This window comes from Anas platyrhynchos, chromosome 3 (assembly GCF_047663525.1).
Source record: "Anas platyrhynchos isolate ZD024472 breed Pekin duck chromosome 3, IASCAAS_PekinDuck_T2T, whole genome shotgun sequence".
Lineage (NCBI taxonomy): Eukaryota > Metazoa > Chordata > Aves > Anseriformes > Anatidae > Anas > Anas platyrhynchos.
Window position 1 is genome coordinate 115,960,221 of NC_092589.1, and position 20,315 is coordinate 115,980,535.

Sequence of the window (20,315 nt, forward strand, 5' to 3'; positions counted from 1 at the left end):
AAAATTTTCCGCTGAATTATCTCAGCATGGGTTATTGAAAATTGACTATTGAAAAGTTAAAAGGATAAATTCAAAACAAAATGAACACAAAGAAGTCTATGTCCTGAGCATGCAAGTATCTGAACCCAGTCAACCCAGGGTAAGCCGAAGCTGGCAATGAATAACTACCCACTGTGACTCCTCAGGTGTCTGATCTTTGCATGCCCAGTAAAAAATAGGAGGTAATATGTCTCTTTTTCATTGTGGGTTTTGTTACTTCATGTTTATTACAGGGTAAGAGCATGTACATGAGCAATTTCTGAAGAACATTTGATTTGGAAAGACTGTTGCAATAGGAATAGGATAATCTTCCCCTTACATTTATTTGCTTAGGTCTTTATTCATACTGAGAAGTACCTCGAGAAGTACCCTGAGAGAGGTACTGAGAGGTACCTGAGAAGTACCTCGAGAAGAGCGTAAGCCTTCAATTGCATCCCTACCAACTCAATATTGACACTTCACCCTGGAAAGATCAGACAACTGTCTTACTTTAGTTCCCAGGAAACTAATGGCTTTTATGGTGTTATCTAGTAGGTCACCTTATGAATTTTTCTTTTGCATGTAGCTACTAGTTGCATGACAGCATTGTGCTTGCTAACAAAATCACTTTGCTAGTATTTTTTTGGTAACTGACAAAGCAGCCAGAGCTACAGTGGTTTTCCATCATGAAGCATCAAGTGAAAATCAACCTGAGAGCTACAGCCACCAACGTAAATTAAGTTCTGTTTCTTGATTTAGTTGCAAGGCTGAGATTCCTATGTGAGGGAAACCAAAGCAGAATCCACATTGGCATTACAAAGTGGGATTGCAGAAGACCACTGAGGAAAGGCTTAACTTCCTCTGTCTTACAAAGGGCACTGAATGACTAGAAATCCTAGATCTGAAAAAATACCCATGAGCTAGGCAAGACATATCAGAGCTTAACAGCTATGACAGGCTGAGGGAGTTGGGGGCATTCAGCTTGGAGAGGAGAAGGCTCTGGGGAGAATTTACAGTGGCCTTCCAGTGTCTAAAGGGGCCTGCAGAGAAATGGGGGAGGACTCTTTGGCAGGGGGCATAGGGATAGGAAAAGGTGTGATGACTTTAACCACCTCTCTCCCACAAAGTTAATTTCTGCCTCTTTGCAGCCCCTTAGTTGTAAAAAAAGGACTTGATATTGAGCTTTATGTTGAATTGTGCTGAGGAGCTGACCCAGATTAAAAACATACATATATTTATAGGGTATTTTTTATCATAGACCAGCTCCCCAATTCTTGACCTCCTCAAACATCTGGTATAGCAGAAATAACAAAATTTAAGGAAAAATGACAGAAATTGTTTGGTACAACACTGCTTCTAAAAGACAAACCCAGGAAGATAGGGCTGAAGTATATTATAGACAGGGTAATAAGTATATTTACATCGAGGGACACTCCCTGCCATTTGAGTCTGAAAGAGGTTGGTAAGACATTTATTCTTAACATAGCAAGTGCTCATTTGTGAGGAGGCTGGGAGCCAGATAAAAGGATTCTAAAAGGCTTCAGAGGGAAATATATATCTGGGGGAAATAGCCTTATCCACCTCTGATTGCTCTCTGCCATGCCAAGGGGCATCTGTAACCCTTACCCATGCCAAAACACAGAGGGTGGGGGAAGATTAAAACATGTCAGACCTTGTTTCCTTTTAAACTGAATTAGGCCACTCCTCACTCAGTCTTTGTTTGCAATTTGCATCTAATTTGGAGACACTTACCTCTCTCCTAAAATAGCATGCTGGGAACCTGGGTGCTAGACAGAAGGCTGCAGGTGCTAAGATGGGATCTCAGGAAGTAAAACACCAGGTTCTGCAGCATTTCTGGGGCCAGCTGAGGTCACTGAAGATCTCTGATAAAAGCCGGAGTACACACCCATTGTTTTCTTATGTGACTGTAAAATGGTAAGATGCTAATCTAAAAATGTGTAAAGCTATCTTTAGATTGTTTCTCTTTTCTTTAAAGTTTTTCTTTCTTGCTTGTTCAGCACACTGGCGCAGCAGAACAGACAGGTGCATGAGCAGTCAGGAAATCCACCTGAGAATGGCATAGAAAGAGTTACAACAATATTCATGTTTGATTGCATATAATTTATCTAAATGCCTGTATTTGGCTAATTATTAGTTAGGAAATTAATGAAGGTTATCACCTTATAGGTGGAAAGGCACGTTTCTGCTCAGATGATTAAGTTGCAAAGTACAACAGTCATGATTTTTTTAAGGGCATTCTATTTTTTGATGACGTCTTTACTCTTGCAGAGCAGAATTTAAAATGTGGCTGATGCATGACGTGACTGGACAGTTTGGCACTAGATATAACATGGTATGTAGAGGATGATGAGCTCAGAGTAAATCTGTTTGATAAAACCATTTTTTTGTATGATGAATTAAAATCAAGACAAACAGTATGGAGGGACAAATCAGAACTGGAAGAAAAAAATGGATGGGAAAAATAAAAAATGGAGATTTCTTTGTCTTGTGTAAACTGATGATTCCAATTAATTTTTCTGAGTTTTCATGAGTATGTGAGAAAAGGTTAAGCCAAATCTACATGTTCCTACAAAACTGCAGCCAAAAATGCACTAAAAATCAATGCATTTCCCCAATGTAGTGATCAAAATCAGAAGTTTGAGAATTGTAAATACAACTTCATTATGGTGCTATACTCACAATCTTTGTTAGCTCACTTTAGCCTCCCTTTATAGTTATCATCAAGTTAGATTTAATTGAGTACCAGAAGGCTCTATCTACTGTGCAATTTCAGCTACTTGTGAAAACATTTCAAAAAGCTGTCCTTCCATTCAGTACATAGGATTTTCTTCAAGACTGTATTTGAATACTATGGAAGTTATGGCATTTTGGTCAATGCATTCATGTATTCTTGCTTAGCAGGATGTTGGTAATGACTGGAAAGTCTGTTTCTTGCCTTACTCAAACATTAATATATTTATTTTGAAAAAGGGGGAAAATTTGGTATATTAAAAATAGTGTGCAGGATATTAAATTTCATTAGCATATTTTAAAAAAGTAAGGTTAGTGAACTTTATTATCCGATGATGATGTGTCTCTTACATTAAGTAAATTTTTGCCTTTGTGATACATGAAAGACCATCCTTTGCTGAAAGCTGTCAGGCAGATTAAAAAAATATCCTCTATTTTTCTATTCTTCTCTGAAGAAAGCACGGAAAGGAATGCACTGAAGGCATTACATTATCAGAAGTCTGTTTTCAACATTTTAGAATTTTATGAGATTTGTTGTTTTGTTGTGCCTGCTCTCAAAGATATATTGTTCCTTATATCAAGCCCACATGATTGTCTATTTCCTAGCTCTGTTGTACTGTGTAGAGTTTTTTCCTTAGATTTTAGTTGGAAAGAAATAAAGAGGTGCAGGCAAAATGAAATAAAAATAAAAGCTTATTAATGTGAAAATAGTCTTGAAAAAGAATGTGGGGTCACTTTTCTTTTGTTATTATGCCTGATATAGTTTGGAAGTTATAATAGGTCTAGCCAGTCTTTGAAGTGCATTGTCATTTACCTAAAATTTACTTATCTCATAAATGCATTGCATGTGTTGTTAAACACTATTTTCCTGCCACCTGCCAGGTTATGGAAATATAGCTCCTTGATGAAGGCATTATTTAAAAAATAGGGATCCTTCTTGGACATATTTTACTCCAATGAATGTATACCTTGTTTCAACTACCTTTCATGGAGAACAATTTTTATTTTAATGCATGCACAATATCTTTTTCTTGAATGTGGGGAAGAATTGTTGCATTATGCAGCCTAAGAGAGTCTAAGTGAGAGGCAGTCCTCAATTTCGGGAGGGATTTTTCAAACCTGCTGCACATAACATGATTTCAACACAGTTTTGCATCCTCACCTTTGAAATGTTGTAACACTTTAAAGTGTCAAATCAATCAAGGCTTAGGCACACATTTGAAGGCTTACTGCACGTTTTTGCTTTGCAGGCTTCAAGAACATTTCTTCAAATTCTACAAATAAGTGAATCAAGGCCTACAGCACGAAGGGTTGTAAAATATATTCATCTTGCAGTTTTCAGAAGACTACATGCATTCTGAGAATATCCAACATTATCATAACTAAGGATGATTCATTTTCAAAATGGCATTAAAGTTTCTGTTTCAATGCTAAAAGGATGTTATGACTGTTGAATATAAAATATAGAGAGAGAGCAAAATCACAGAATTTTTCAGCCTGTCTGCCATTAAAGGACTTTATTTTTGTAATGGTGAGAGGCAGGATACTGCTTGGCTGAACTGTGCCTATGATAAGTTTGGTTATTCCTGTCCATTACACCATTGCACAAGTGAGAGAATTGTTGTAGCTGGAATATGTCTTGCTCTCTAAACTGTGTACTTGTCCACAATGAGCCAAAAAGGTCTATGATATGGGGCATACTTCAGGCACTGTTGTCCTAGAGCAGTCAGATGCCGGCAGAGAACTCCATCCGTAGTAGGTGAAGAAGAGAATGTGAACCCCTTTCCATTGCTCCTCCCATGGCAGTTCCTTGTCTGCTCTGGATCCCTTGTAGAGACAGGAAGGGTTTTGAGGGTGCCACCTTGAAAGATGAAACTCCCCAAGAATGGGGTGTGGTAGGAGAAAGGCATGATCTGACATGGAGTCTGTAGTTGCTGCAAGGATCAGAGACGATGCACGCAGCCGTGCAATCATTATGATGTATCTTTTATAATGGCTTTTAAGTCTTTTACTAGCACCAAACAAAAACAAATTAATGTCTCTGTATCCTAGCTCTGGAAGTCATGGGTTTCTTGCTCCTAGGGTTTTTTTTATACCATCACTAATCTATCTACTGGTATTACCTCTCCAGATTTTACCTCTTTTAAGTACCACTTATTTATTTTATACCAAACTGTAATGGGTTAAAATTCTGGTAAATAAAAAAAAAATTCTGGTAAAGAACAGAATTGGCTCTTAATGTGTTTTGGATGGAATCTGGGAACTTGGAGCTTATTTTTGTCCTAAAGATTGCCTTAAATGTGCTTATGGTAAATGAGAACGTGGGTCTGATTCTCTTGTACCCAAGGAAGTAATTCGGTGAAGGTTTTCCATATTGTGGGTGTTCTTAAGCCATGATTGTGACTTGAGGCTAGGAAAGGTTGTGGGCATTACTTGTGAGAACTGTGTAATTAGCTCCTGATTTGGGTATTGTCAGTCTGTGAGGACACCCAGTGGCTAGAGGCCTTGGTCCCAGTTCCCGCTGCAGGAACATCATAGTTGTGTGTGTTCAACAGCACGTATGTGTTATTATGTTATTTTGAACCACATCTCCCTAGTTTGTAAAGATCTTTTATGGGTTTGTCAAACATTCTATCAACGTCAAGACAACCTCCTCTAGACCTAATTCCTCGTTAAAGAAGAAAGTTGCACTGGTTGGCAAGATTAGCTTGTGACAAAGCTATGCTAGTATTTTATGCTCTACTAACTACAAAATGACTGGTAAACAATTTGGTCCATTATCTTCCTGGATATCTAAATTATGCTTATTGACCATTTGTTCCATGGGCTCTCAGAGGTGAGATGAATGAAGGTTGATTTTAACCTCACTACACTACTTTTATTTCCTGTTATGAGTGACCAAGAAATCATTTCTTGTGTTTTGGCTTAAGACAGAAGGGAATAAGTCTCTAGTCCCACTACTAAAAGTAAACTGACTTTGAGTGGGGTGTAACCGGTCTACCCTATTCCATGACAACCACTGGATTATACATTGCATTGACATCATTTTTATTTGGATCTGTGCTAACAATTTGAGAGTGCACGCACTCATGTACAGTGCTCACAGAATCAGAGAATTTCTAGGTTGGAAGAGACCTCAAGATCATCGAGTCCAACCTCTGACCTAACGCTCACAGTCCTCCACTAAACCATATCCCTAAGCTCTACATCTAAACGTCTTTTAAAGACTTCCAGGGATGGTGACTCCACCACCTCCCTGGGCAGCCTATTCCAGTGTCTAACAACCCTTTCAGTAAAGAAGTTCTTCCTAACATCTAACCTAAAACTTCCCTGGCACAACTTAAGCCCATTCCCCCTCATCCTGTCACCAGGCACGTGGGAGAACAGGCCAACCCCCACCTCGCTACAGCCTCCTTTAATGTATCTGTAGAGAGCAATAAGGTCGCCCCTGAGCCTCCTTTTCTCCAGGCTGAACAAGCCCAGCTCCTTCAGCCGCTCCTCGTAGGACTTGTTCTCCAGGCCCCTCACCAGCTTCGTCGCCCTTCTCTGGACCCGCTCAAGCACCTTGATGTCCTTCTTGTAGCGAGGGGCCCAAAACTGAACACAGTACTCGAGGTGCGGCCTCACCAGAGCCGAGTACAGGGGGACGATCACCTCCCTAGCCCTGCTGGTCACAGTGTTTCTGATACAAGCCAGGATGCCGTTGGCCTTCTTGGCCACCTGAGCACACTGCTGGCTCATATTCAGCCGACTGTCCACCATCACTCCCAGGTCCTTCTCTGCCTGGCAGCTCTCCAACCACTCATCTCCCAGCCTGTAGCTCTGCTTGGGGTTATTGCGCCCCAGGTGCAGGACCCGGCACTTGGCCTTGTTGAACTTCATGCAGTTGACCTCAGCCCATCAGTGCAGCCTATCCAGATCCTCCTGCAGAGCTTTCCTACCCTCAAGCAGATCGACACACGCACCTAACTTGGTGTCATCTGCAAACTTACTGAGGGTGCACTCAATGCCCTCGTCCAGATCATTGATGAAGATATTAAAGAGGACCGGCCCCAGCACCGAGCCCTGGGGAACGCCACTAGTGACTGGCCTCCAACTGGACTTGACTCCATTTACCACGACTCTTTGGGCCCGGCTATCCAGCCAGTTTCTAACCCAACGAAGCGTGCTCATACCTATATCCCAGCATTGCTTAATTTGCTGGTAGAGAGGTACCCAAATGAGAGGGCAGTACAACATGAAGTGAAAAAGTGGTGGAAATGAATGAGAAAAAAAATATCAGAAGAAACAACAAAACAATAAGCTCTTTGAATTGTGAAACCAGGCTTTGAACTTAGAGCTCACCTTTCAGTACTAGCAGAAATGCCACTGAAATTAATGACTCAGAAATACGTACTGAAATTGCCACTGCAATCAGTGAGTCAGAAATGTGTGCTGAAATTCTCGTGCCAAAATCTCTGGGACTTGAAATCTTAATTATGACAGGAGCTTCCTTATTAAAAGAGCATTGGAAGGTGAAACTGTTGTAAGGTAAGGCTAAAATAACATGTAGTCCTATTGTTGACTCTGCGGCAGAACACTTGCTTCCCAAAGGTCACAGAAGCAGGTATTGCATGTTATTTGTAGAAGCATCCATTCTCTCTGAAAGAGATTCTGAAGAAAAGCTGTTTGTCTGACTGCTCTTTTTGACTAGGAAACCTCCAGTTTCTCACATTAGTGGTTTCTGCTTTCTTTGCTAAAGAACTGAGTTCATTTGAAGACTTCATACAGTCAAAAAGTTGATGGAAGTGAACTGTGTTTCATGGTAATAAAAAAGAATGAGAACTAAAATGAATTGGTGAGTGAGAAATTAACAATTTAATGATTGATACAGCAAAAGCAGTCATTCAAAAAATAACTTTGGAGAACACACTTACTTGTCATTAAAAGGAAAATTTCCAAACACAAGAACCATCCCCTTCAGCAATTTCTTTTTGTGAATTAAACCATTTTATTGGGCTGCTCTTTCTGATTATAGAGCAGGTTTGGTTATCTGTATTTATGCTAAGTGTAATCTTACATTATAAAAAGGATCATTAATAATAATGAACTATATATTTTTTATTTTTTTTTTTTGAAGTAATAGATGTAACTATTTTAAAGTACAAATTAAGTCAGCAAAAGACACATTACAACATTACAAACCAGAATAGCATTAGTGGAAGTTGCTCTGCTCTCCTAATTTGTTTTATTTTACCTTATTTTGAGAATTACATATTTCAGGTAATGTCATTTATCTTCTGGTCTAGTTTACAATACATAAATTGAAAATGTTGATAAAGTTAAGATTAGTTCCGTTAGTATGCTAAGAACATAAAAAAACATGGAACTTTATGGAACACAGTGCTCCTTTAGTAACATTTTTGGAAAACAAAGATGTGAGAAGCTGATCATTATATATGTCTGATATCCAAATGCCAAATTTCAATTAACACCTCCACTACACTTCCAGAGCATTATGTGAATAGAATATAACATTGGCCTGTAGCTCTTCCTCATATGTATCACTGTACTGAAGTCAGTCTTTTTGCGTGCATGGGGAATGTAGGATATACTTTGTTTTAGTGAAAGAAGTTATGAAGGAAATGGATGTGTGGGAAGTGATGAGCTTTTTATTTTATTTCAGTTTTGCATTGGCAAGAAGCTGGGCAGTTCTGCTTAACAAAGTCATTGGCACATCCATAATCTTTTTCCAACTGAGGACAATTGGAATAAAGATCCTGAAACTTGCAAGGGTTGGCTGAAAATGAATAAAAACACAAAATCACAAATTGGACATAAAAATCTACAGTGTTACCTTTCAGAATAATTTTTCATTGATATTTCTTTAATCTCTCATTTTTCCTCCTTGCTGTTTACTCCACAGCAGCAGCCAAGATTTTGACCACACCTACAGTATTCCTAGCTTTTTTCAAGGTTTGAACTTACAAGCTATTTTGACCTCATTGCAGTCAATAGATCTTCTTACACTAAGAAATACTTGTGAGAGCTTCTGTATGGAGATCTAGACCTTGTCATCTTTAATTAAGGTCATATGAATATCTTGATCTATCCCTGTGGGTCCAAAAAGCGGAGGGTATCTGCATCCCAATGTACATAAAACCAGCTACCATTTAACATTTGCCCACCCTTCTCACAGACTCCTTTTTTGGTTTCACTCCACAAGTTGTCCCACATAGGTAAAGCACCTAATGTGAGGAAGCCTGGGACTGCAATTGTTCTTCCATAAAACAGATGATAAATAGTAATAATATGGCAACCTATACAGCATGAGATTAATAGCTTTACATTTGGCCTAATATTTGAACAAACCATTTTAAAACTTCCCATTTGCATAAACTAATCGGTATTTTTTAGAGTGTCAACTTTACCTGTGTCACAATTAAAATGCTTAAAACTTACTGCATAATCCGTTGTCACAAGCATTAGGGCAGTCACCACAGGGTTTTCCTTCTTTGTAGGGTGTCTTCATTAAATCTACACTATTCCCCCTGAAACATAACCATTACTAACATAAACTATAAACTGATTATAACATATCTAAGAGTTTAACTTAATTATATGGATGCATACATATATAAATATATGCTAAATCTTTATTTATAGGTCAAGCTATTGATATATAGTAGAATGTGAATATGGAAATTAATTTTAGACAAAGTTTATAAAACCTCATTCTGCCTTAAAATCCTTCCCCCTGCCCCCCAAATAGTATTATGGTACCATTATGCCTTTCTGAACCAAGGTTTCAAGGAGAATATGGAAAATATTTATCTGTGATCTACTATGATGAGAATTAGGGTTTGGGGCAAATTAAATTTAATCTGAAAATCAGTGTCAGCATTATGTTTTATGCTTTTACTTGCTTGAGGATTCTTTTGAAAGGTATGTTTCTGTCCATATTCTTAATATGTTCCTAAGACCTGTTCCTGCGCTGTGAGTGATGCATTGTGTTACAAATTTCCTATGTCCTGTCTCATTTTGATAATGTAATAAGAAATTCCAGTAGCAGAATCAATACATACGCAGGGCAGTACTGGCACACATAAAAGTACTTATAGGTACTTTTAGGACAGTAAGCAACCGCACATCCAATTTGGTAAGACTTGTACCAAACCACCTGCAGATATAAGAATAAAGATAATTGGAGAATGAAAAACAAATAGAATTGAAAATAATTGAAGTAAGTTATGCATTAAAGAAACGTTTGCAACCAAGTTAAGTTCTTTATATCTAACCTTTATAGTAAATATTAGTCCCAACTTGTTGGTAAAGCATTTCTTTTTACCTGCTTTCACCCCTCAATCAAATAACATTTTTGGGTATAATTACAAAATTTTATCATATATATACATACATACATATATAAAGTTTTAAGCTAAACTGTCTTGACGTAGTGTATTTTCATTTAATTACAGCTGTTGAAAAAGATGCTGTAAACACAAAAGATGGTGTAAAATTTTGTATATGTAGTTGAACAGAGGAAGTTATCATAAGCCACTTTCCAACTGGGAACTCTCTGAAGTAATGGAACTCCATAGATCATAGCATAAGTATATACATATCCTTCCTGATAATTCAATAACCCTATCCTTCCAGTGTCTGAGAAATTTTCAAATGTTAAACAAACAAATGTTTTTTCCCATTTTATCTTCCTGAAGCTTTGAAATACTTGTATCTTTACTCTGTGTGCAAAAATAGTTGTGTTCCATGTCATATATGTGACTAAGTGTGTGCATGGTTGGAGACTTTGCTGAAGGGAAACAAAACCAAAGGTGATGTTGGCAGAATAACAATCCATATAGGAAGAACAGTAGAGCAGAATGCACAACAAATATTTACAAATTTTAAAAGATCAAAATTACTGAGCCTTCTCCCAGTGAACAAACTACTCAATATCTGCCATCAGAGTAGACTGGGTGGGGGGCACCATGACACGTCTCATGACACCCAGCCATGGTTTATGGGGAGTGGGGTGGTTTTGATGACTATAGCTATTTTAACTCCTTCTGTAAATCTATTCCAGATTCTCCATTTGCTGCACATGAACTCACTTAATACTTAACCGGATTTGGTGTAATCTAGCAATTTAAACTAAAGCATCGACTTCTAGTATACTTTATGAAAAAATTGAAATGACACAGCCTTTTAAATTCTGTCTTTTGTTGGTGTAACTTTTGTATCTCTATTGTACTTGTTGTATTTGAATATGATGGGAGGGTAAATATTGCTTGGCTGACGTGGATTTTTATTTGTTCAGCATAGAATGAGGTTGCATAAAGAGGTTGCATCTACCTGAGTGTAATGGCCAATCACAGCACCTTCTGTTGTTGCTCCTACTCCATATTTGAAATCTTTCACCTCATCGTACCAGGCCTGAATAGCATCTGACCATGAGGAAGGGGCAGTTGACATGTAGAGATTTTCACCACAATCTACATCTGAAAAGAAAAAGGTACTGAGAAATGAAGAAAACATGCACATGTGAGAACAAGTAAAAGTTGCTGTGAGATCCCTGGCAGCTTTCATTCCAGAAGGGATGGCAGGGATTTTTTTCTGGTTCCATGACACCACCTTTTGTCAATTCTGAAGTCATCTGGCTGATTTACAGCATGGCCAACCTGTTTGGCTGGTACTTTCATTGCTGACAGACCTTGTAGGTGTCAGTAGATACACATGCAAATGTGCACTATAACAGATTCATGACTGTATTTTTGATATTTGGAAGGTGGCAACTCTAATCATCATTCAGTTCACAGTCCTGTAATCTTGGGAAAATCACAATAATTCAAACTTTACTTGTGGTACACACTAAGGTGTCTACTGTGTCATGTGTATTTGCCTATTGTTTTTATTCAGGTCTAGTGCCCTGACCAACCTTCCTATACATGCATAACTTCTCATGTGGGGTTCACTTTAGCAAGAACCATTGGATTCATTTTTTTTTTCTAGACAAAAAGCATGAGAACTGAAGGTCAGTCCACATTTTATACAGAAGCCAGCAGTAAATACCACACTGGGCAGTGATCACAGCTATTGTTAATGTGGTGTAGCTGTAACCTCAATATCCAATGACTGAAGTGTTTACATGAGCCTCCCAGATAGTTGTAGGTTGAAGCAAGGTGCCAGGGGACTTAAAAGTTTTGAATCTTGTCTTAGTATCTATGCACCTTACCACCTTAGGTTTTGGACCTTCACTCTCTTCCCCGTCCATCCCAGACAGTTAAATCCAGCCCTTGCAAGCTGGTTTAGGCAGAAAATTGGATCAAGATTTTTTTCTTTCTAATGGAGATACTGAAAGTGTATATTTTCTCACTATTTATTTATTTATTTGTTTATTTCAGCCACAGAAGAAAATTGGATATGCTCATGTAAAACTGATGCAACTGAGATGAAAAAGTGACTGAATTCTTCTTATTTACTGGACAGATTTACATCTAGAAATCTATTTTTGTCCTATGCACCAATAAAAACATATTGAATGTAAATGATATCTCAAATGCTTAGTCAAATAATTTAAAAGATAAATTAAAACAAAAATAAAAATCTCAAAAATTGTTCAGTGCTTTCCATCAACTTAAAAGTTTGATAAGGAAAGTAGTGCTTGAGGAAGGCAATTAGTGGGAAGTGCAAGACCAGAAATTTTGCACACTTTTTTTTTTTTTTTTTTTTTTTTTTTCCTCAGAGACTGGTAATTTAACACAAATTTGATAACTAAATGAATTGGTGACAATATATCATACAATTTCCATTGGACTTACACTTTTTTGGTACAAGTATTTTTGGGTAAGAGCTTTTTTGGGTAAAAGCTTTTTCTGAACAAAATTTAGAGCAAAAACATCTAGAAAACAAATGTACAGCTTTAAGTTTCAGTCCATACAATCCTAAAGATTAGGATGAATGAACCATGTCTTAGAAGAAATTTTTTTTTCCATTTAACTACATTTAATGTACAGGAATATGCACTGACCAATTCTGGTTTATGTCACGTACTTAGTGGACATTTTCAGTTAGAAATGTGAATCACATCATCATGTTATGAAATCACAATTCATAAAAATAAAGTTATACCAAAAAAAGTACATGAAATAATTACATTATAATACATATTATATTAAAAGCTATTATAAAATTATAACATATATTTAGCTCAGTATGTAGTCTCATCTCAGAAGATATGAATCTACAAAGATGAGAATAAGTAAATGAATTATTTCAGCTTCATTTTGATATCAGCTAATTTAGAAATCCCATGCTCCCAAATTGCTTACTTTAATATTGTATATGACATCATTCAGTGAGCAGTCATTCTTTACTTACTGGTTCTCCTTTGGCTTGAAGGACTGTGATTGAGAGAACATTGATTTGCCCAGTTTTGAGCATTAGTTGCAGCTGCAAGGTTCCATTCCTTCATAAAAGAAGAAAGAATGTAAGAAGAAAATCTGAGTCATTCAGGCATTAAGCACTGATGAACCCCTCCTGAAGGAACAAAACTTGGAAACTACACTTTGAATCAGAAAATTGTATACAAACCCCTATTTTTAGCAGGGGTGTTGGTGCTGGGAGTAGAAATGGATTTACTGTGCACCCAGGAATTGACTAGAAACTGTGAAGAATGACAAAGAATATATCAGAAATGAATGAACAATGTTGTGGCTCCTCCTTTTCCTCCCTTTTCTTTCTCCTCCAAAAGAAAGACACATTACTGTTTATACACCACAAAATCTCAAAATCTTCCAATCCTTTTTTTTTTTTTTTTTTTCCCATCTGTGCAATTTTATATTTCTCCTGGTGGTTGCTGTGCTAGGTCCCTAGGAAAGGTTTGGAGGGTGCATTTGTTGCTAAATAAAATAAATTGACCTTTTATACAGTTCTGTAGCTCTCACGCAGTCCATTCCTCAGTGCCGATAGATTTACAGCACACAACTTACCATCCTCAACATGTTGCTGGCAGTTGGGTTTACTCCTCTCCTGAGCGCATTATGTTTGTCAACAATTAGCTTTTGCTGATCAGCGTTCGTAGTTAACAAAGCAGGGAAAGCGTCAGGTACCTAAATTGAAAGCAAAGTTGCATATATATATGTATATATATACTTATGTGAATGTGACTAATACTGCATACTGTCTAGGAAATATTAAAATACCAAAAGACTAATATCAATGAAGGAGTTGATCCTTGTGACAGAGGAAGTACTTTGTCTCCTGTTTTCTAGGGGTGCTCCCATGCAAAGTAGCACTTTGTGTGGTTAGCAGTAATAAAAATACCACTGGTTCCTTCATCCTATCTGCCAGCCCTCTTGGTTGACTAGAATATCCTGGAAGATCTCTTGTACCATTTGTACTTCATAATGTTTTGGGGAAACAGGATCTAAAAATCATAGGAACTGATGACTCTATATACGATGTGTTCCTCTTCTTCAGCATTTTAAACCAGCCCTTTGATGGCTTTTGCGTTTGATTGTTTATTTATTTATTTATTTTCTGTTTAACCACAGGATCATCACAGACCTCTTGTGGTATTTTATCGGGCAATCCTAGAGCATAAAAAATACTGTGTTAATATTTTTCATGCTGTAGATTTTCTTCCACTCTTGCTATAACTGATGGTATTTCTCATATATTATTATGTTTTCTACATGTTAATATGTTTTCTAATTAAAAATAGCCATATGAACAACTCTGACTCTTCTTTACAATCTTTGCCATTAGTCTTCTAGATGGCATCATGGAAAGCAGAAATTAAAAATTCCCATCATATTTTTTAGGCTGTTCTGTATTATGTGTCATCATGTCTTACTTGTTTACTTACTTGCTTCTGCTGTTTCTGTCATACAGCACTTCATACTCATCAGTGACTAAATTGATGAGGTAACTAGTGAACTGAGCCCATGGATGAACACCCATAATGTGTTTATTATTGATGACATTTTTAGCAGTATAATAGCACTGCCAATAGTTGTAACAAAAGTTCATTTGTATGTATTTATTTTCACTGATCAAGATAATCCAATCATATTCAATATTATCTTTCCAGCATCTAATAGTTCTTCTAGACACCAAAATTTAAAAAACATTTCCTATTTATGTTTTTTATTTATATTTCATTAAATCTCATTCAGCCATAAGGTTTTGATCCTGTGATAACTTACTCTTTTGTTTAACTCCAGAGGGACTAATCACGAACAAAGCACATCATTTGCTCTCTCCACTTCATGTAGTTAAAAAAAGTTTTAGTGTTTACATAGCTTTTAGAGAAGCAAGATTTGTAGAAAGAAGTAGTAGTTTTAGTTGAGCTGTTACAGATGGGAAAAACATAGTCAAGCCTTCAGTCACATCTATATCTCTGAAGCAGAAATATCAAACTTCCAACTTCAGATTAAGCGTGGGTGGGGAGGAACTGCTAAGTGGGTGTTGAGTATGTTAGTCCATTTAGCCACTTGAGGGATATCAGTGATACCTGTTGAGAGGATGGGACTGTGAGCAAAGGGAGAGGCACATAGCTCAGGTCCTGTGGGATGAGAAACGGAGATTGTTAGGCAGTTGTTGTCTTTAAAATTGAGGGGAATTAACTGGAAGAGGGCTTGATCTTTGGAAAGTGTGTGGGAGATTCCAGGACATGCAATTCTTGATGATCCAGCTCCTAGGTGACGGCAAGGCTATGCAAGCATGGATGCACTCTGCTGCTTTGAAAATTTGACTTTGAGGATAAATGCTTTCCTGATCCTATATATCTCATCAGACTTTTTCTGCATATGATTGGTGTGTAGAGGAAAAAAATAATTCAGTCAGACCTGTAGTCCTTCAGGCCCCATCCAGATTTTCCCAGTACAAAGAACATATCCTACCTGTCCAGTGGATGGAGACAGCACAGCTGCAAGACACAGGAACACTATTGGCAGAATCATCTCTGAAAAGAGAAAACGGGATTTTTATTTTTTTCTTCTCTTTACGGAGCTTTTATTTCTCTGAACATATAACATATCTTTCTCCTGTGTGTCTACAAGCTTTTCCGCAACTAGAAAGGTAATGGATTCTTTCTTTCTTCCTTCTCTTCTCCTCTCATTTTCAGAATTTCTGTGAATCAGCTGCTTTGTGTCTCATACTTTCTGGACTAATCCTAGTTGAATACCTCCAAATAAATTCACAGTACAAGAGGACATTCATGCTTCCCTTTCTGTAGAAAAACTTCTGCAAAGCACGCTGCTGTGGATGCTGCTTTTGGCTTGTTTGTGGCTGTGTTAGTCTGAAACTCCCTTCTCCCCATTGTCTGCTTTGATTGGACTGCATTGGTGGAAAGGGTCATTAGACACAGCCCATGTGCAGACCTCTACATTCAGGTTTCCAGGTCTGCAGTCAAAACCCTTCCTAAATGACTTCAAAGCACTTCAAAAACTCACATGAGCTGGGACAGAACTGGCTGGACCAGAAATGGAACAGCATTACCATCCTGGGGAAGAGTTGTTTCAGAAAGATTTTTGCTTGCTTTATTAATTATTTAAGAAAACGTTCAATCAGAGTGCATGTAGTGTGTAATCACAAAAGAAATGGGAGCTTTCTCCAAGTGAAAAAACAACCACCAGGCTTTGGATTGACCAAAACTACTTGCTTAGGAGGGAGAGTAAAGGCTTCATTCTGTCCCATGACAGTGATCCAGAGGGTAATAAAGTTACTTTAAAATTTTGTTGTCTGATTGCAATCAGTCATAAGAGTTATGTTCAGCCTGTTTCTACTTAGCTACCTTGGGCAGTCAAGCAGGTGACTAGAGTGGAATTTACTTATTTTGGCAGTTTTCCCATCTTAGGACTCCAAGAGAGTTTATAGGCATGTTGCCACAGAGATGTTTTATTAGGTTAACTTCTTATTTGGTCTTGAGAGGCTGCTGGGTTTAGTTTTAATTTATCCCTGGAGAAAGGCCAGCTGGGTTTGCTGATCTTTCCATACTCAGCAAAGCCCCTTTACCTTGAGGCAACTGCTTTACATAAAACACAAGGTGCTCCTGCTCATGGAGAACATGATGTGAGAAAACACTGCCCTTTTCCAAATGGTACAGCAAGACCCATTTTCCTCACCAGTTTGCTTACCTTGCACAGAAGGAAACATGCTGTCCCTAGCCTCCAGGCAGGGGACCTGCACCAGCTCTGCTGAAGAGCAAAGCCTCTCAGAGTGGGCTCGGTGGCTATGTCTGCACTGGGAAACAAGGGAGCTGCTCTGTAGCTCAGAGGACAAAATGCAGGTGGAATAACCACTTCTGTACATTCAAATTCACAGTCTCCAAAGCAGTGTGGCTTTGTCCAAGTGCTTATAATTTAGGAAAGATCCAGCTGATCTGGGAACTCTATGAGAACTATTCTGATAATTAGCAGTATAAGTTACTGATTTCTTATTCTTGGTATTTGTTTATGCATTGTTTAATTTTGACATAACCCATGACTCCTCAAAGCTCTTTAGGATCACTGAAGGTTGTTGTTTTATTTTTTTTATTTTTTTTTTTTTTTGTTGTTAAACAAGTTATTTCTCAGAACCTTTACAAAACTTTGCAGTGCATCTAACCTATAAGTTTAACAACAGAACATTATAGTACCAATAACATGCAAAGTGATCCTTTTCACTTGATTTCTAACTAAAAGTAAATAGATATGGGAATTATTTTCATCTCTACTCAAATTAAAAGCAAAAATACATTTTCTTTTTATTTTATTTTTTTTTTTTAGTGAAAACCATGCTGGTATGCAAATACAGAACAAACCTTTTTGCATGTAAAACATGCAATATTAAACATTTTGTTTCAATGGAAAAATAACCATTCATTTAAATTGCGAACCTTTCTATTTTGTGAACAAACTGAAGAAGCTAACTTAAAAAGATTGCCAAAATATTAATTCACTGTAATATTTCCAATGAATTAAATCACAGTTAAATATAATTGGTAATTTAATGCATGATACAATTTTCAAAATGCTATTAGAATATTTTTAAGAAGCAGCGGATTGATTGCTCCAAGATACCAACATACTTTTGGCAATCCCACTGGTTTCAACCAAATGCTTATAGCTTGAGAGATGTAAATTTAATTGCTCTGCATTAATTTCTAGGCACTGGTCCTAAAATCAGTCTCTCTATCCCTCTCCCCTGCTCCCCCTCAATCAGACATAAATCAGGACATGTGCCAAGTCTTACTGACTTTTCTGCAACTCCATCTGTGTACAGAGACCTGACACTGAAAGAAACTTGTGTGGATATGTTTTTTCCATCCCTTCTCTAAGTGTTCACTTCATGAAATAATAAAACTGTTATATCCTAAATTATTCATATAAATGAATTTATATTACAAAATAACATCCCCATTAATTTTTATTATCCTTGAAAAAGGCCTGAAATGGACTAACACAAGCTGTCATTTCACTTGTACAGCATTACTGCATAAAGTCTGACTAGACACCAGTGACAGGACACAAGGGAAAGCCTTAAAGCCCTAAAGAAAGACTTTGTCTATCTGAACAGAGAAGTTCAGATCGGACATTAGTAAAAAGTTCATCACAGAGAAGGTGTTCAAGCACTGGAACAAGCTCCCCAGGGAAGTGGTCATGGCACCAAGCCTGCATGTGTTCAAGAAGTGTTTGAACTATGTTCTTAGATATATGATTTAACTCTAGGTTGCCCTGTGTGGTGTCAGGGGATGGACTCGATCATCACAGGTCCCTTCCAACCCAGAATATTCAATGATTATATGATTAGCAGCCACTGTGCACAGAAGTACAGATAATGTACAAGGAGGTTATTTCCCCACTCTGAAAATAAGTGATGGTAGCTACACTTCTTTTTGGTTGTTCATCTGTTCACCTTTTTTATTTTTTTCTCATTTTTTTCACTCTTTTACTTTTTTTTTTTTTTTTTTCCCAACTTGTGTTACAGTATTGCCTATCGAATGACCACTTTTCATTGAATAAAATCCTATTTCTATAACTGCCCTAAATGGTTGAAGAGACCAGAAGCTTTTTGATAGTAGGTTGCATATTAATACATTATTAGAATTGTAATAATTTAAGCAAATAATTCATTATAAATCCTACCTTTGGTTTCCAGGAAGCCTGGAAGCTTCTTCTGTCCTTCTGCAGGTGGTTCTGGAAGTGACTGGAGTTCTTCACTGGAGCATGATTTATAGTCCTTCTGTTTCCTGATAGGACCAGGTGACTCAGTGTCACAGGTATTATAAAATCCAAATGGTGACCAGAAGGAACAGTGCATTTATCATGTGCACTTCTAAGAAGGAGGTTTCATTTATTTATTTGTTTCTTTAATTGTTTATTTATTTCCTTCAACTTCTTGTGTTGGAACAGATGAAATACTCTGAAATGAGTTTTGTATGTATTGCTACTTAGATAGGAAATTTGAAGTCAATGCGAATGCCAGGTACAAAGGCTCTCTGCCTTGACACATCCAGTTGTAGAAACACTTGATCTTAATTACCAGCAATGAAATTAAACTCAGTTAGCTACTGACTTGTCTCTAGATTGACATTGTTGTAACCAAGTTAGAATCTTGCCCATTCATTTTTCCATGGAAGTAAAAATATCTTGGGCCAATTTCCCGTTTGTGCTATAGCTTCTTTATATCAATCCAATAATGTAAAATTCAAAGAAAGAGAAAAGGATATTTCTTCAAATTATAGTTTTACCTAGTATTGAATAAAGAATAAAAGATTATTGTGTACACTAATATTAAATAATACATAGTAGTGACATTTCCTGGTACATTAGGTAAGATGAGAATGGGTGGAAATACCGCTGGATCAGAAGGGTATTTGTGTATTTGACTGTTTCTATTCACATTCAGTCTGGAGAGAGTACTGACCACATCAGCTGCCATTGTCTGCATTTATATATAAATATTATTAGGTTTCTATTTAAATTCATGGTTTCCATAAAGTCACATAAATAGCCTAGTCCCTTGTGAAGTAAGTTTTCAAATTGATCTTTTGCCTTGCATTACCTGGAAAGACAGTATATTTGCAATACCAGACAAAATGGTAGTGTTGTGATTAGCTGCCTGGCAATTACATGGGAAAGAACATGCTGTCAGCAAGTTTGTGGTTGACACCAAATTGGAGGGAGCAGTCAATATGATAGGTAATAAAGCTGTCATTCAGATCTTGACAAACTGGAGAAGTGATGTGACAGAAATTATCTGAAAGTAAACAATTGGGAGAGACCAATTTGCTAGGGAGCAGCTCTAACAAAAAGCTACTGCTCTTGGGTGACAAGTTGCTTATGAGTCAACGTTGTGCACTTGCAACAGTGAGGGCTAACCATGTACTGCACTGCATTAGCCACCATGTAGTAAGAGTACTGAGAGCAGTGATTATACCCAACTTTTCAGCACTTCTGAGGCTGTATCTGGACTACTGTGTCCAGTTTTGGGCTCCTAAGTACAAGTAAGACATTGGCAAATGGCAGTAAGTATAGCAAAGGGCCATTATGTTGGCAAAGGGAAAGACAGATCCAGACTAT

The 20,315-nt window shown here is 37.4% G+C and overlaps 1 protein-coding gene and 1 long non-coding RNA gene across 3 annotated transcripts; one reads left to right on the top strand and one right to left on the bottom strand.

The window, feature by feature from the left end:
- The first annotated feature begins 1,612 nt into the window (after nucleotides 1–1,612).
- Nucleotides 1,613–4,205, top strand: LOC110351729 (uncharacterized). The gene is made up of 2 exons (XR_002399515.4): nucleotides 1,613–1,953; nucleotides 4,020–4,205. It is a non-coding gene; the product is annotated as an uncharacterized lncRNA (long non-coding RNA).
- Nucleotides 4,206–7,607: 3,402 nt separating this feature from the next.
- On the bottom strand, nucleotides 7,608–19,068 carry LOC101797701 (cysteine-rich venom protein). 2 transcript variants are annotated; one of them, XM_027455359.2, is made up of 9 exons: nucleotides 18,879–19,068; nucleotides 15,654–15,715; nucleotides 15,266–15,316; nucleotides 13,740–13,859; nucleotides 13,129–13,216; nucleotides 11,104–11,249; nucleotides 9,834–9,928; nucleotides 9,211–9,299; nucleotides 7,608–8,548 (listed from the first exon to the last, which is right to left on the bottom strand). In XM_027455359.2, exons 1-9 carry the CDS (start codon nucleotides 19,051–19,053, stop codon nucleotides 8,421–8,423), a joined length of 954 nt encoding a protein of 317 aa, XP_027311160.2. In that variant the 5' UTR covers nucleotides 19,054–19,068; the 3' UTR covers nucleotides 7,608–8,420. The 2 variants fall into 2 exon arrangements, with proteins under 2 accessions (XP_027311160.2, XP_038033628.1); XM_038177700.1 differs by lacking the exon at nucleotides 15,266–15,316.
- Nucleotides 19,069–20,315: the final 1,247 nt, after the last annotated feature.